The sequence below is a fragment of the Diabrotica undecimpunctata genome, chromosome 8, assembly GCF_040954645.1.
Source record: "Diabrotica undecimpunctata isolate CICGRU chromosome 8, icDiaUnde3, whole genome shotgun sequence".
NCBI lineage: Eukaryota > Metazoa > Arthropoda > Insecta > Coleoptera > Chrysomelidae > Diabrotica > Diabrotica undecimpunctata.
In genome coordinates, this window is record NC_092810.1 from 138,999,631 (window position 1) to 139,016,475 (window position 16,845).

The window sequence follows — 16,845 nt, forward strand, 5'->3', positions numbered from 1 at the left end:
AAAGAAGTAAAGAGATAAGGAGGGTAATATATTGACAGAACAGCAAGAAAACCTAAGAAGATGGAATTCCTGAATGAGACCGAAAATGTTTTAGATTATATTGATATATTAGAAATGTGCGTTTGTAATAACCCATTAACCGTTTTTTATAAAAATTTTAGTTTTAATTATGTGTTCTTAATACGCCATATGTTAATAAAAAAATAAATTCTCCGCTACTGATACTCTTCTTGGTAAAATAAAACTTATAAGGACTGCTAAATTATACGATAACTTACGATATCACGCCTATGACTCATTTCATTATTTATTTGCTAGAATATAGATGGACCGACGACGTGAAAAGATTAGCAAGAAACTGACTACAACCGACCCAGTGTACAGAACATTGAAAAAAACTGAGGGAGGCCTACGTCCAGCAGTGGACGAGACTGGCTGAATGATGATAAGGAATATTGTCTATAAATAGAAACAGAAATCACATCGGATTCCGTTTAATCTTTTTTATATGAACTAAAAAGTTTGGATTATTTCTTATGTCCCCAAACTAAAATATTGCGAGCTGCCACTGATTATAATTATTATACTGCATAATACTTTTAAACAAACAAAAATATTGACGATTTTATAATTAGGTAGTTTATACGTTCTTAACAATTATATTCTAACTTTCAACAATAATTACCTATTCATAAATATATTTATTGATATGTTTGATGTTTGTGATAAATATATCCACTCGTTTTAAACAAGTCGTAGCCTTTATCTGCATAAGATAAGAACCTTTATACACATGTATTTATATTATATATATAAGTTTTTCTAGTTAGTATTAAAGTAATCTGTGTTGGTGTTACATTTACCGAACGAATATGAACAGGTGGAAGGTATTAGTTACTAACCCAACTATACAACAATGCGGATTAAACTTGTTGAGGGAAAATGGGTAAGTAAACAGAGCAAGGTGTTACATAATACGATTATAATGAAACGATTTGATGTCAGTTTTAAGGTTTTTAATAAACAGGTTTTAATAATTTGCAATCGTTGTTAAACTTTCAGTGCTAACGTGAATTATTTTGACATAAGTGCTAATGTACGTCTCTGAGATCGTATATACGAATGACCTAGAACTGTAAATTTTACAAATTTTTAGGATCTTATTATTTACCTTTTTATTTAAAATAAATACAATTTTATTTAAAAATCATGTTTATAAACATTTATTTTGACAAAAATAATTCCTTAACAAAAAGCAACTATTCTAAAAAGTGATCCTTTTAAACTCACTCCCAAAAGCGCTTGCGGTGGTGGTATGCTATCGCTAACATCCAGTTTGAATTTGTATTGCGGCTTTTTTTTCTCATTTTCTTCAATTAGTTGGTCCTTATATGAAGAGTATTTTAAACCTTTTTCTTCAATAGCTTGTCTTCATTGTTCCAGTTTTTGTTCCAAATCGCTTTCACTATTTCCTACTACATCATCACTAGACTTCGGCAAATATGCAAATAAAAATGTAGAAAATATGCGCATAAATATGCACGTGTTTACCCGAAAATATGCAAATATTTTACAAAATATGCATACAAATAAATAAAAAAATCGTAAAATAGTAACAATTTTATTTAAAAAAAAAAGTGTACATAACTAAATATTTCCTACTATTCATTAAGATTTACATTTATTTTAAGTAACATCATTTTTAAGTATGAATAAACTTATTTAGAATTATGGTAACAATAAATGACCAAGTGGTGTTCAAAATTTTCTAACAAAAACTTGTGGCTTCTGTCTGAGTACATATATTTATATATGGAAAAACTTCGTTCAACATCAACTGATGTAACGGGAGCATTTTTCAAACTAACCAAAACATTTGGTTCTAAATTAATTGTTTCTGAAATATTTCCAGCTAGAACACTGACTACTTCAGAAAGAATATGGTAACCTTTATTTTTTTCCATAGTAGCTTCAAATTTTTTTAAAATATCTTTTCCAATATTACCTCTAACGTTCCGACAACATGACGCAAATTCTTTTATTAATGCTGTACTTTCGAACAATGACAGTTTTGGTGATTCTAACTGAGTAATTGTTTTTTGAACAAAACTAAAATTTGATTTTATAAATGAAAGTTCTTGTTGAAGCAAGTTACTCTGAAAAGTTTGTTTAGAATCCAAAAGAGATTGGGAACTTTCATCTGTTAACGTATCAATTATGTTCTTTATTTTAACAAAATGATCTGCATAAAAATTAGCTGCTTCTAACCATGTTCCCCATCGCGTTAAAATAGGTTGTGGTGGAAGAGAAATGTTAGGTAGCATTTCTTTATAAAGTTGAATTCTTATAGGAGATTTAAGAAATACTTTTTTGACACTGGATATCATGGTATTTACAAGAGGAAACTTTTTTCGTATTTCCTCTGCAACTCTGTTTAATCCATGCGCTACACAAGTAACATGTATTAAATCTGGGAAAAATATTTTTAAATTTTGTCCTGCTTTCACCATATAAGGAGCAGCATCCGATAAAATAAGCGGTAATTTATTAGAAGAAATAGTTGTCGGAAGAAAAAAAGTTGCTAATGGTTCTTGTATAAAACGCGAAATTGTTAAAGCATTTGTTTTCTCAAGTTGCTGGCATGAAATAAGATGAGATTTTGGTAAGGTATCTTCTTTAAGAACACCAATCAATAAATGAGCAATATACTTTCCTGAGGAATCAGTGGTTTCGTCTACAGATATGTAAAAATAATTATCTGCAATTTCTTCCTTAATATTAATTAACACCGACGAGTATAGCCCGTTCACATTATTTCTTCTTAGAGACCGATCACTTGGAACATTAAGTTTGCAATATTTTTTTAGAAACGAACTAAAATTTACATTTGCTAATTTTGAAAGCGGTATGTTTGCAGACACTAATGCGCGACACAAGTCTTCATTAAAAGTTTCTTGCTCATCTAATTTTTTTGAAGTAGATTGGAAACATTTAGCCATTGAAGTTTGATGTTTTCCTCCTATTTTTCCTTTTTTTGCAATGTGTGAAGCAGTTCTCACATGTTGGTCTATCTGAAATTTCTTCTCACATGCTATCTATAAATAAAAATAAAAACCTTTATTTTAACCCAACCTTTAAAATATAAAAATATACAAGGTGTTTTTGGTTAATCAAATAACTGGTTTGAAAAAAAAAACACTCGATAAGTGTTTTAAATGCAGTATTAATCCACAAATTAGTTTTTGTTAGTAACCATTAGTACATCATATAACTTATTTTAAAATTCAACAAAAGTTTTTTTTTTTTTGTTAATTCAATTACAAAAAAAATAATTGTATTTTAGAATAGCTGACTTCATAAAAAAAAGTAAAGGTGAAAAATTTTTCTAAATACACACCATTGTATTGTACCATGGACAATTTTTTCTCACTAAAGGAAGCTATTTTTCATTTAAAAACAACCTACGAATACTAAATTTCAAGTAAATACGTTTATTGGTTTTAAAGTTATTGTTGTTATTAACTAAAAGAATTTAATTTTTTTTAATTTTAACACCCTGTATCTCGAAAAGTAAATAAGTTTGACCCCTCATTAACTATATCGTTTTGTTCAATTTTTCGAGAAGTATCTACAGTCAAACGTTGTAAGTGTCATTTGGAAACACCCTGTATGTATGAAATATTAGATATTTAATAGAAAATATTAGATACTTACAATTTTGCCACAGACTGAACAGTAGATTTTTCCCATATCCATAGACAGCTCTTTATAAGGTTTAATCCAAGTTGAAGCACTGGTTGTTTTAGGCATTATAAAATCACAATCTTCCTTTTTGTTACGTACAACGAGTGTTTACGCTTTGAATATCAAAACAAAAATGATTTACAAATCTGAGCATCAAATTAGAAATGTTTAGGTACCTAATTCAATAAACTGGGAGATTTTGGAAAATCCCTAAATTAGGAACAAAACTATTAGCCGTTTACCTGCTGTTAAGATACAATAAATTGTAGATAGATTTGGGGATTAGATCATAAAATGCAAATGAGCGAACCCTTAGCGATTATCCAATAACTGAATGCCTCAGTGACTGAGACTTAATAAGAATGTTGAGGGCTACTTAAATTGATCTTCTTTGAAATTGTAAATGTTTTGTACCTGTAGAGATTACGTACTTAGATCATTTCTTGATTAAAATGACTACAAAATTTTATACAAGAATTGAAATAAATTGGTATGTTTAAAAATTTTCAAATACAGTATAAAAATCTGAACTTTTATGCACTTTATGCAAACTTTTATACAAATATGCCAAAATATGAAATATTTGCATAAAATATGCACAATATGCAAAATATGCAATATGCATATTTGCCGAAGTCTAATCATCACACTACATCATCAGCATACATTAAGCACCACGGATTATTACCCTGTAGTTTCGCTGTTATTTGATCCAGAACTAATTAGAGTAAATAAGGACCGAGCCTTGGTGCAATCCTACTTTCACTTAAAATTTATCAGTCTCTCCAATACCTGTCCTAATACTAGTTGTTACTCCTTCATACATATCTCTCACAATCTTTACATATTCACCGGGGACTCGCTTCTTATTGAGTGCCCACCACAGAATGTCCCGAGGTGTTCTATCATATGCTTTCTCAAGATCAATGAATACCATATGATGGTTTGTTTTTTTATTCCCGTGTTTTTCCGTTAACTGCCTTACAATAAAAATTGCGTCTGTTGTCGATCTGCCTTGCATAAAGCCAAACTGATTACCGGATATTTCGGTTTTTTCAAGTATCTGTCTATCAATTACTCCCTCCCATATTTTCATGGTGTGACTAAGTAGTTTTATGGCCCTGTAGTTTGTACATTGTTGTATATCTCCTTTGTTTTTGTAGACAGATACTAATACACTGCTTCTCCTTTGTCCAACTTCCATAATTCTATTAAACAGACTTGTTAACCAATTTGTCTTTATCTCTCCTAATGCTTTTCACACTTCTCTAGAAATATCATCTGTTCCAACTGATTTTCGTTTCTTTATTTTTTGAATTGCTTAAGCCACTTCTTCGTTTGTTATTTTGGTGACCATTGTTGTTACTGTCATCGTTAACTCAACTGGTTGTCTGTCAAATTCTTCATTTAATAACCTGTGAAAGTACTTTTTCCATCTCTTTTTGACATCCTTTTCGTGAATTAGTATTTTACTATTTTTATCTTGGATACATTTAATCTGATGCTATGTAATGATACATCTAATCTAAAATATTTTGCTTTCTTTGCTCTATGTTTGGCTATTTTATGAATCTTGGCTTCTCCTTCCCTGGTATTAAGTTGATTGTATAGATTATTATATGCTTCTGCTTTAGCTTTTGCTACTGCTACGTTTGCTTCCTTTTTGGCGACAGTATATAATCTTCTCTTCTCTCTTATTTTTTCTTGAACTGCGTTAGACCACCACTAGGTCTTCTTATTCTCAAACTTTTTTCCTAACGTTTTTCCAAGTATTTCAATAGCAGTATCTCTAATGATACTGGCCATCTTCCTCCACATTGTATTAGGACTTCCTTTCATGTTCCAACACATTTTTTCTGATATTTTTGCCCTCAGTTTTTGACCTTCTTTCTCATCTTTTAACATCCACCATTTGATTTTTTGTGGTCCTCTCTGATATTTTGGTTTAGTTTCGCTTTTTTATTTCGATGTCCAATACAAGCAACTTGTGTTGTGGGCTTACTGTTTCACTAAAAATTACCTTGTAGTTCTTACATTCATGAATATTTTCTATTCTTGTCATGAAATAATCTAATTGGGATTGATTTTGTCCACTTTTGTATGCAACAAGTTGAGTTTCTCTCTTTTAAAAAAATGTTTTAACAATGGCCATATCTAATGCTGTTGCTAATTCAATCATGTCATCTCCAGCTTCATTTTTAGTTCCAAATCCTAGTCTTCCAAGTAATGATTTATATCCTGTCTTGGATTGACACACGTGCATTAAAATCACTTCTTATTATTACTTTCTCCTTTTATCCAATATCACTCAATGTCTCCTTATTGATCATAGAAAGCTTTTTTTTTTCATTCGCAACCTGTTTGAGGAGCACACACACATACACAACATTCAATATTTTTTTATCAAGTACAAATTTCACTGACATTATTTTACCACTCGTTCTTACAACTTCTAGTACGTTATCTTTCATTTCACTATCAGAAGTTATACCAAACTCCATTTCTAGTGTAATTTTTCCCTACATACCACAACTTGTATCCTTCACCTAGTTCTTTCTCCCTTTGTCCTTTCCATCTAGTTTCTTGAATAGAAGCAATTTGTACTCTTTTTCTTTTAAGCGCATCTACTAACTCCCCACTCTTAACTGTGAGACTTTCAAGATTTCAAGACCTTATCCTAATTTTTCTAATCTGTAATGGTGTTCCTCCTGAGATAGTCTAATTATATTTTTATAGAATAATAAGTAATAAAGTTTTTTTTAGATGTCAAATTACGTTACTAGCAGTTGAAAGTCGAGCAGAGATTTTAAAAAATGTTAAGGGCGTAGATGCTCTTTTTTGGGCTTCCGGCCTTTCCTTGGATGCCGAAATACTGGATGCAGCAGGTAAATTCAACTGCTTAATTTTATATATACTTACTAATATTATTGCCTTTATCAAAATATGATTTTTATATTTTTATAGTCTATTCTATTCTATTCCAGTTTTTTTTATAATAGAATTATAATATAATAGAATAAAATTATACCATAATATGGATTTAAAATTCAAAAGGTGATTCCTGACTTAAGTAACTATAAAAGGTACCTTAAAACAAAAATTGCTAACAATAATTGATGTACAATGTACAATGATGAACTATGGATCAGTAAGACCCATATGTCTGAAGATCAAACCGGTCACACTCTTTAATGAAGCGGTACCTATCTGACCCCCAAACTATGACCAACCACCCCTCCCCATCGCAGGACGTGAATATGGAAGCTTTTGTACTGAGTACTACTTTGGATGCCCTGGGTAATGGGACATCCTCTGTTTTACTTTTTGTGGTTATTCCACCTAAGTTTATGGGTAGCTAGACGAGCTTTTCTTCCTATGATTAATTGAATTTATTATTTGACTTGACTTTAGCCTTGTGTCCCAAAAGTGTGTTCCAGACAGATGTCCGGATTTTTGTGTGCTCGGTCACTCAGCTGCTGAATCGGTAAATTTTTTAAATCGGTTACTCGCTGGTTGAGTGCCCGAAAGGTCTGGCCACCGAGCTCACGCTTGTCGCACGTGACCTCGATGCTCAGGTTTTGTGACTGTAGGTCCTTTGAACTGCCTGAGGGGCTGTTTTGCCTGAGGAGCGATAGCCTGAAGGGCGTCTTTATGTTTGTGCCTCAGAATTTACTTGATGTGGTTGCATCGTTGGCATAAATCAACAGAGGGTTGTTAGTGAAGATTAAGATGAAATGATAATAGAAAGAAAGCAGCGGTGGATGTTGGAGAACAAGGTTCCTCATCGTCAAAAAGTGTCTGAATGTATTCTTTCCATCTCCCCAGTTTGTCTTCTGTACCTATAATAGTCTCGTTGTTATTATTTCTTAATATTGGTTCTTATTTTTTTCTGTGTCTATCTGTCATTTCTTTCACTTTTTTATGAATATTGAAGGTGTCGTTTCTTTCCTGAAGTTGTTCAATTTCTAGGCATTTCTAGCATAGACGAATATTAAAATAATCTTCTAAAAGAGAAGTTAACTTATTAAGTTAACCACATATACAAGTGGACAAAATCAATCTTAAATAGATTTGTTAGAGGAAATCAATTAGCACGTAGTTGTTTTGATAATCATAATTTTTTTGTATATATTTATTTTAGGTAATATTTTTAGGTCCGCAAATGAAAGTTATTGGATGCAATTCAGCTGGCTATAATCATATTGATATACAAGAAATTAAAAAGCGTGGTATTCGTTTAGGTAATACGCCTAATGTACTCGACGATGCTGTAGCTGATATGGCAGTGTTACTCGCATTGGCAGCTTCCAGAAGACTTCACGAAGGAAGATTAAAAATCGAGAGGTAACTGTAATATGCTGTAATATGCTTAAACAAATTAACTGTATTACTGTTTCTATTTTTTACAATTCGAATTCCTTCTCCTTATTCTATTTTTTTTGGCCATGTTATGCGCCACCCAGAGAGATATAATATACTCCATTTAATAATACAAGGCAAGGTAGACGGAAGAAGAGGACTAGGTCGAAGAAGAACGTCATGGCTTAGAAACCTGGGAGATTGGTTTAACAGATCCTCTGCATCTCTTTTCCGAGCTGCCGTCAACAAAATTACTATAGCCAATTTGATAGCCAACGCTCGATAATCGAGCTCGGCACATGAAGAAGAAGAATTCTTTTTTTCTTAACGTCATTTAACCATCCTGTTCTGGATGCTTGGATAATGGTTGTATCTAACCATTCTTTTTTCGTCTTTGTGTTGGCTTTCATTGTAATATTTTCTTTGTTGATTTTGTATATTTTTAATATTTGCGTATAGAACTAAAGCGCCATAGCTGGACATCTAAAGAGCCGCATGTGGTTCGCGAGCCGTAGTTTACCGACCTCTGATCCATTTTGACGAAAAACACGTTGCTTTTTACTCGTTATATCCAAATATACTTATTAAATTCATTTATACATTGATTAGTTACAGCTATTAATATTTTTAGAAATGAATGGGAAACCTACAAATGGGGATGGATGCTTGGACAAGACATAGCGAATTCAACAGTTGGTATTATCGGTCTAGGTAACATTGGACAAGCAATTGTAGAAAGATTAAAAGTCTTTAAAGTAAAACAATTTTTGTATACTGGCCATCGAGAAAAACCTGAAGGTAGGTAGCAGCGCATATTTATTATTTATTGTGTATAAATATAAATAAGTTTCTTTCCCTACAGAGGACTACGATTTTCAACCAGCTTTCATTCGACATGTAAAACTAGTTAGAAAAATGTCAGCTAGTTTAGGTTTTGAGTTTTCAGAACCAAATACTTCGGCACTATTCTTTACCAAAAAACCTCCCCAAGTCTACCCAACATTAAAGATGTATAACTTAACAATAGCATTTAAACCATCTGCAAAATTTCTGGGCACGTGGTTTAATCAAAAGCTGTCGTGGCAGGAGCATATAAAACAGACTCTATCCAAATGTCATAAAAGACTAAACTTATTGACAGTCCTGGCTAATAGAAATTGGAGATCAGATCAAAAAAAACTATTAAGAGTATATATTATTGAACATTAATAAGATCTAAAATAGATTACTGGTCAATTGCATGTGTCTCAGCCTCAACAACAATACTTAAAAGCTTGACACTGTACATAATCTTGGCATTAAAATTGCTCTTGGAGAATTCCGGAAAACTCCCATCGAAAGCTTACTGAGTAAAATCACTACTTTACCGAAGAATTTATTCAACACTCAACTTCAATTGTCAATGTCATATTTTCCGAGAAAATATAGCCAGCAGCATGTAAAGCAGGCTTTGCAAAGTCAGTTGAGAGTTCGTTATCAAAAGCATAACGAAAGCCTGCAATAATAAATATGAAGTCGATATTAAAAGATTAAATAAACAATTAAAATTTAAAATTTAAAAAATCTTAATATATTTCTTTAATTTTTTTTATTTAAACACAAAACCACATCAACCGCGCAGGGTTATTAGTGTAACCCTGTAAGTGTAAGTTAATACAAGAAATATTACATTAAATACAATTGAATAACTTAATGCCTCTTAAATAACAGGTTAACACTGTTGAAATTTTTTGGGTGAGAACTCTTTTGAGATCATCATCTGTGAATCCGTGGGATCTTTTTTTCCATGAATTGAGGACAATCAAGTAGGATATGTTTAACGGCCAGTTGATCAGAGCAGATAGATAGTGGTTCTTTTGTTATTAAGTATTTGTGTGATAAGGCAGTATGGCCAATTTCTAGACAATTAATAATAACTTGGGTTCTTCTGTTTAAAGCTCCAGGACAGCATTTATTTTTGGGCAAATTACATTTAATTTTGTATTAAAGTACAGTATTAGTACAGTGGGTTTTAACCAGGTTCTTTAGATCGATGTACGGATATGTTTTCAATTTTTCAGTATGGTTTGAGCTCATTCTACTTTTGTTTGCCAGTTGATCTGCTTTTTCAATTCCATAAATACCTGTATGTGAAGGTACCCAAATAAAAGCCGCTTCCTTTTCTAATGATCGGAATGTTTCTAGTTCGTTTACTGCAGATTGTTGGTAATGATTGTTGGTAGATTGTTGGTAATGATATGCTATTAGAATTTTCTTTAAAGTAGTAGGCAGCAGTGACCATTGAGTGTTTTAGAGGGGTGTAGAGATTTTAGTCTTTATGGTAGAAGGAAGACCAGGGTTGCAGATGTGGAAGAATACAGGATGCTGTTTCTGGGATGATATCTTCGCAATATAGTTCAAGGATAGTTGCTGTCGTCTTATATGTAAGGGAGGTTCTCCAGTTAGAACTTGCACACTACTAACCGGACTAGCTTTAAAAGCTCCCAGTGCTAATCTCAAAGCTGTAGATTCAATACTGTTTAGTTTATTAAAAGTGGTTTTACATGCAGCATCGTAACATACAACCGTAATCGATTTTCGTTCTAATGAGCTATTGGTAAAACCTAATTAATATTTTATGATCAGCACCCCAAATTTTGTTGGATAATATTTTGATTATATTTAATCTCTTTTGACAGAAAAGCTGTAGTTTATTTATATGCCAATTCCAATTTAAAGTTCTCTCAAAAGATAGATCTAAAAAGTTTATTTTTTTTGACTGCTCTAAGGGTAAATTATTTAATGTTAGATTAGTAGTAAGGTGGGTTTATTTTTATTAAAAATAATGTATTGTGTTTTTTCAGTAGAAAAAACAAATTCTGTTTTTATCGTCCATTTATGAAGATGGTTTAGGAAACTTTGTATAATTTCAGTTGCTGTCATTCCATTATTTGATTTAGTATAAATAGCAATGTCATCTGTGTAAAGACTAGCTTTAATGGGTACTTTAGTTACATCCATAACACTATTAAAAGCGATTACGAATAAAGTTGGACTAAGAATCGAACCTTGAGAGATTCCATTGTCTAGTATCATAGATCAGCTTGTAATACCATATACATATTCTAACTTGAATTGAGCGATTTTTTAAAAAGTTTTTTATAAATGTGAGTATGTGACCTTAACTGCCAGTATCTTTAAATGTTTGTAGAATACAGTGCCGTTATAGTACAGGGTTATATCGAAAAATATTGCTATTAGTTTTTGGTTATTTGTAAAAGCTTCATTAATTAAAGTCTGTAATTTAACGTATTTCTCTAATGTGAATCTACCTCTTCGAAAACCACTTTGGAATGAAGTAAAAAAATTATTTTCTAAGTACCATATAAGGCGGTTTAAAATTTTTTCTAGGATCTTGCACATGCAACATGTAATAGAGATATGTCGGTAAGAGGTAGTGTTGTCTTCTAGTTTGTTAGGATTAGTAATGGGAATGATTATTGCTTAAGACCAGAGGTCTGGGAATTCATGCTTTCAAAAGCAGGTATTAAATAAATCTAACAGGATTAATTTGGCTCCGAATGGTAAGTAAGTTTTTTATGAAGACTGGTAGAATATCATCTGGTCCTGCAGATGTGTTTTTTATATTTGAGAGAAAAATTCTAACTCTTGAAGAGTTATAGGAGCATTTAGGGGGCTGTCAGAGTTGTTAATGGAGATTGTAGAAGCTTCTTTAAAAATTTTGATTAATGATTTTAGTAATTATCATATTTAAATTATCATTATTTTGTATTTATATTTAATTACTTCATTTTGATTATCATTATATTTTATTATATTGGATTAAAAAAAATGAAAGATTTCTTCTCGGCGGTGAATCGAACTTCAGCCATCGCGTGAAAAGTAAACAGATGTAACGATAGCCTAGTTTAGTGACGTCAATCCAAAGCAGAATTATTCTTCTTCTAGCGCCGTCTCCACTAATGAAGGTTGACTATAACCATTGCAAATTCGTCTCTATCTTCTGATTTTCTTAAGAGCGTCTGTGTGTTTAACCCGGTCCAGTCGCGAATGCTTTTCAGCCAGGATATTTGTCGTCTACCAGGACCCCTTTTTCCTTCGATTTTACCCTTCATAATCAGCTGCAACGACTCGTACTTATCATTTCTAAGTATGTGCCCCAAATATGCTCTCTTTCGCCTTTTAATGTTGGTCAAAAGTTCTCTGTCTCTTCCCATTCTGTGCAACATCATTTCGTTCGTAATATGATCGGTCCATGGTATCTTTAAAATCGTCCTAAAAAGCCACATCTCAAAAGCTCCAGTTTTCTCATTAAGTCAACATTACTTGGCTTGGACACTATAAAGAAGAATAGGGTGGATATAACATTTTATCATCCAACATCAGATTTGCAGGTTGAGTCTTTGGTTACTCAGAAATTTCCTCATCTTCAAAAAGGCTGCTCTTGATTGCTCTATTCTTGAGCGAATTTCTGATTTCGGATCAGATCTTTCGTAATTCAGACTCCTAAGTATTTCATTTTGTCCACTTGCTAAATATCTTCATTTTTTATCTGGATCCTTGTAATGACTTTGCCCCTCTTACTGATAACCATGGTTTTAGGTTTCTTTATGTTTATTGTTAAATCAAACTGTTCCCCAGTATCACAAATTGTGTTTAGTAACGTCTGCAGGTCTGTCTCACTTTCAGCGATAATGACTGTATCGTCAGCATAACGGATGTTATTTTATATTTTCACTATTTATCTTGATCCCTTCTGTACAGTTTTCAAGTGCTTGCGTCAATAACTCTTCGGAATATATAATAAATAGCAAGTATACAATAGTAGCAAATGTAGCAGTATACAATATTATAACTGTTTGTATTTGAAATTAAAATTGTCGTTTTTTACTGTTCTATTTATAATTACATCATATTTTCTCACCTTTTAAACCTTTGTTGGACAAATATTTCAAAATCAAAATTATTCAAATCGATCCCGTCGTTCTCGAGTTGTTATAAAAAATTAAAATAACGTTTGATAAACGACATTTTATTTTTATAATAAGTGTATTATTTTTATATTAAGTGTCGATTGGATATAAAATGGTGTGTTATCATTAAGTTAATACATTAAAATAATTGTTAAACTATTCGCAGCTAGTAAATGAGTTAAATTGAATAAATTTTATTTCAGGTACTAAACTGGGAGCAAAATTTGTATCTTTAAACACTTTACTAGAAGAGAGTGACTTTGTTATAGTGGTAGTCCCATTAACTTCTGAGACTAAAGAAATGTGCAACCAAGAATTTTTCTCAAAAATGAAAAAAACCGCAGTATTTGTCAATGTAAGCAGAGGTCAAGTAGTGGACCAGCCAGCTTTGATTGATGCTTTAAAAAATGGAACAATATACGCCGCTGGTTTAGATGTGATGACTCCAGAACCTTTACCACCAGATAATGAATTACTAAAATTACCCAATGTTGGTAAGTTGATAGAATGCTAGATGATTATTATATTATATCGATAATTTTTGCTACATATACTTCGTGACTAAAACCAAATAAGAGAATAACAAAACCATTTAAAAAAATTAATAATTATTATTGTTTGCAATATTTAGGATAGAGATTATTGAAACATTAACCACGTATTTATGATTTCTGTTCATTTACATGTCAAATTCAACTAACAAATTTATATTATACAGGGTGAGTCACCGCTAACGAGACGGAAGTTTACAGCGAAAGGATAAAATATTTATTTTAAGCCGAAACATTCGTGTATTATCTCTAAACTTAATTGTTCCTAAAAATTAATAATTACACTATCTACGAAAGAGTTGACATGGTACTTTACATTTAGGAATATTTGGAAAATTGTCTCTTAGCTTCTTAAGTTTACGCTTAAAAGTATCCTAATAGAAAACACCCAAAAAATGAAGTTTTTCAGAAGTTGCTTAATAAATTCCGTGCTCCTGGCTAATTTTGCATACAAAAAGGCAAATAAAAATAAACCAGTTAGTGATAACAAATGCAACGAACTGTTACTGTTGTGTTTAGCCTAATAGTGTCCGTTATATAAAGATATTTTTGATTCAGGACCTCGATTAAATTGTAAGAAGAAAAATATTTATCACAAAATAATGTGTGTCTTCGTGGCGCTAAATTTTCTGAAGGGTGTAATACTACTGCGGCTCCTTGACCAATTGTTTTAGCTCTTATAGGATTTATTTCTCTTGTTTTCCATTGAGAGATGTATGTTAGACCACTTGCACTACAACGTAGAAATAATTTTAAGCCCCATGGATGCGGTTTATTTTTTATATACTGTTTTATATTAAATTGGCCTTTGACAGGAATAATTTGTTCATCCACGCAAACATAGGTCTCTACTGTATCTATCCTATCTTGTATCCTCTTTTTATCTATTTAGTACTGAATTGAAGACTGGTCTCACCTCACACAGCTTGTCGTTCTGATTTCGGTCCTACAAATTGTTAACACAATGTAGATTGTTTCAAAGTTTGTAGAATCTATTTATGGACATTATCATAATGCCACCTTCAATGATTTATTCCAGTACATACTTAGACGTGTAAACTTCAAACAACCAATAATTATGTGTAATCCACGTGTAATGTGTAAGCTTTCAGCTCTTTCAAATTGGTTGGTGAGAAATGATTGTCATTATTTTGAAGAGCATGAATATTGGCACAATCGACCATTTTTTAGAATAAGTTTTCTGTAAAATATTTTATGAAATAGTCTATTGGATATATTTCATTCTCAAGCGAAATGTTTTGAACTGATTGTTCCTCCAAAAACAAACTTCTGGTTTGGAACTTTACAAATTGCCTCCATATGATCTCGTATCTTTATGATATATCCATATTTCGATAAATATCTTCAAACTTTTCAACTTCAAACTATATCCAAAAATTTGAAGTCGGATGTTCCTCATCTATAATGCTTTCCTCGATAACATCATGGAACTCGTCTGCTTGTTCGATTATACCCTCCATATCATCAGGTAAAGGATCTCCAATTCTTCTTGGCATTATAATATCTTCATCTTCATCGCTACCATCACTTTCAAGGCCTTCTATTATATCAGAAAGGCCCGTTTCTAGCTCTTCATTTTCCGCTAAAATTTCCTCTTGACATGATTTGCTGAAACAAATAAAATATCTTTAAAAAAATAAAACTTTTCTTTTATACAATTGTCTACAATTGGAGACACCATATTTTATGACCGATAATTTTTCATATATTTATGGAATTACAAGAGCTTACCTGATACCTGGATAAAACGTGTAACGCAGTAACTTCCATGTAAACAGCTCTTATAAATTGATGCTTCTTTATGCCAGTAGTCACTTTAAACTAGGCAATACTTATTATAGAATGTCTGTGGATGTATAAGATATCACATAACAACTGTAAAATGAAGCCAATTGTGGGTAGGCCAGATATTTGAAAATTATGTGTACAATAGTAGACGCCATGAGCGAAAGGGTTAAAATGATGTCTGAATTGTCAATATAAATGAGTCAGATAAAATTAAATTATAAGAATTTTTCACCAAGTAACAAAAAACAAAGTTTATTTAATTTATTAATGTTTGTATTTTGGGAGCGATTTCCGAAGTGGAAATTGAAACGTCAATAAATTTATTTTAACCTTCAAATGTAGCGTATTCCATTTAAAATATCAATTACAAGAAAATTGTAGATTACGCAAGAACTATTTCACCTAGGTATAGAACATCCTTATACCATTTTAAAGAGGAACATTTGGTTAATATAATTATTTATTAATATACAGGGTGTTCCATTTAAAATAAACCACATATTAAACATTGCATAATTCTATTTAATCAAGGATTAACTATTATACTCACCCAATACCCAACTTACCCAACAATTATAAATGTCCAATTATTATTATTTAGACATAAGAGAAAATTTGGTATAATTGCTTAAATAAGTTAAGAATTATCTTCTTCTAAAACTTTAAATTTTAAGAAAAGTCGACATTATTTAGAAAAACTCTGTACTTAGGTATAGGGAACCCTTATAAAACTATAACAATTAAAAAATGCAATAAAATACTTGGTGTCCCCTAAGACTATACCTTTGATACGCTGCAAATTATTGAGATACCCTGTATATTTTAAAATAACTTCAAAGTATAGCTTTTGTCAACTTACAAACTATTAGTGTAAACATTTTTTAAAATCTCTTACTCTTTCGCTGTAATTTTCCGTCCCGTTAGGGTTGACTCTCCCTGTATATATTTTTTAATGTCTCATAAATTTCTTGTTTTTTTTTTTTATTTTTTAGTGCTAGTACCTCATTTGGGTAGTGCTACTAACAATACACGGGATGGCATGTCAAATTTAACAGCTCAAAATATTTTACGAGGTCTGAGAGGTGAAGAAATGGTGACGCCTGTAGTCTAGAGTGTTATGCAGCTATATTTTTAACAATATTTATCTATACATGTAATGAATAAAAGTTATTAAAACAATTCAACACATTTTATTGAACTAAACGGCCTGTAGGTAATGAAGATAGTGAAGTTGCAAAGTTGGGATATTTTCACCTAGATTCCATATTAATTACTAGCAGCTAGCAGCTGTATCTGGAATGAATCAAACTTGTTTTAGAAATCCCCTAAGAAGAACAAATTCCATCTATATAAAATATACTTAAGGCAGAAACTTGGGTTGGGGTGATTCTTACTTTGGCGTAGAGGTC

At 31.6% G+C, this 16,845-nt stretch overlaps 1 protein-coding gene across 1 annotated transcript; it reads left to right on the forward strand.

The window, feature by feature from the left end:
• The first annotated feature begins 731 nt into the window (after window positions 1-731).
• LOC140448100 (glyoxylate reductase/hydroxypyruvate reductase-like) lies at window positions 732-16,615 on the forward strand. The gene is made up of 6 exons (XM_072541167.1): window positions 732-946; window positions 6,508-6,629; window positions 7,899-8,088; window positions 8,735-8,901; window positions 13,280-13,570; window positions 16,429-16,615. The coding sequence occupies exons 1-6, from the start codon at window positions 873-875 to the stop codon at window positions 16,545-16,547; spliced, it is 963 nt and encodes a 320-aa protein (XP_072397268.1). The 5' UTR covers window positions 732-872; the 3' UTR covers window positions 16,548-16,615.
• Window positions 16,616-16,845: the final 230 nt, after the last annotated feature.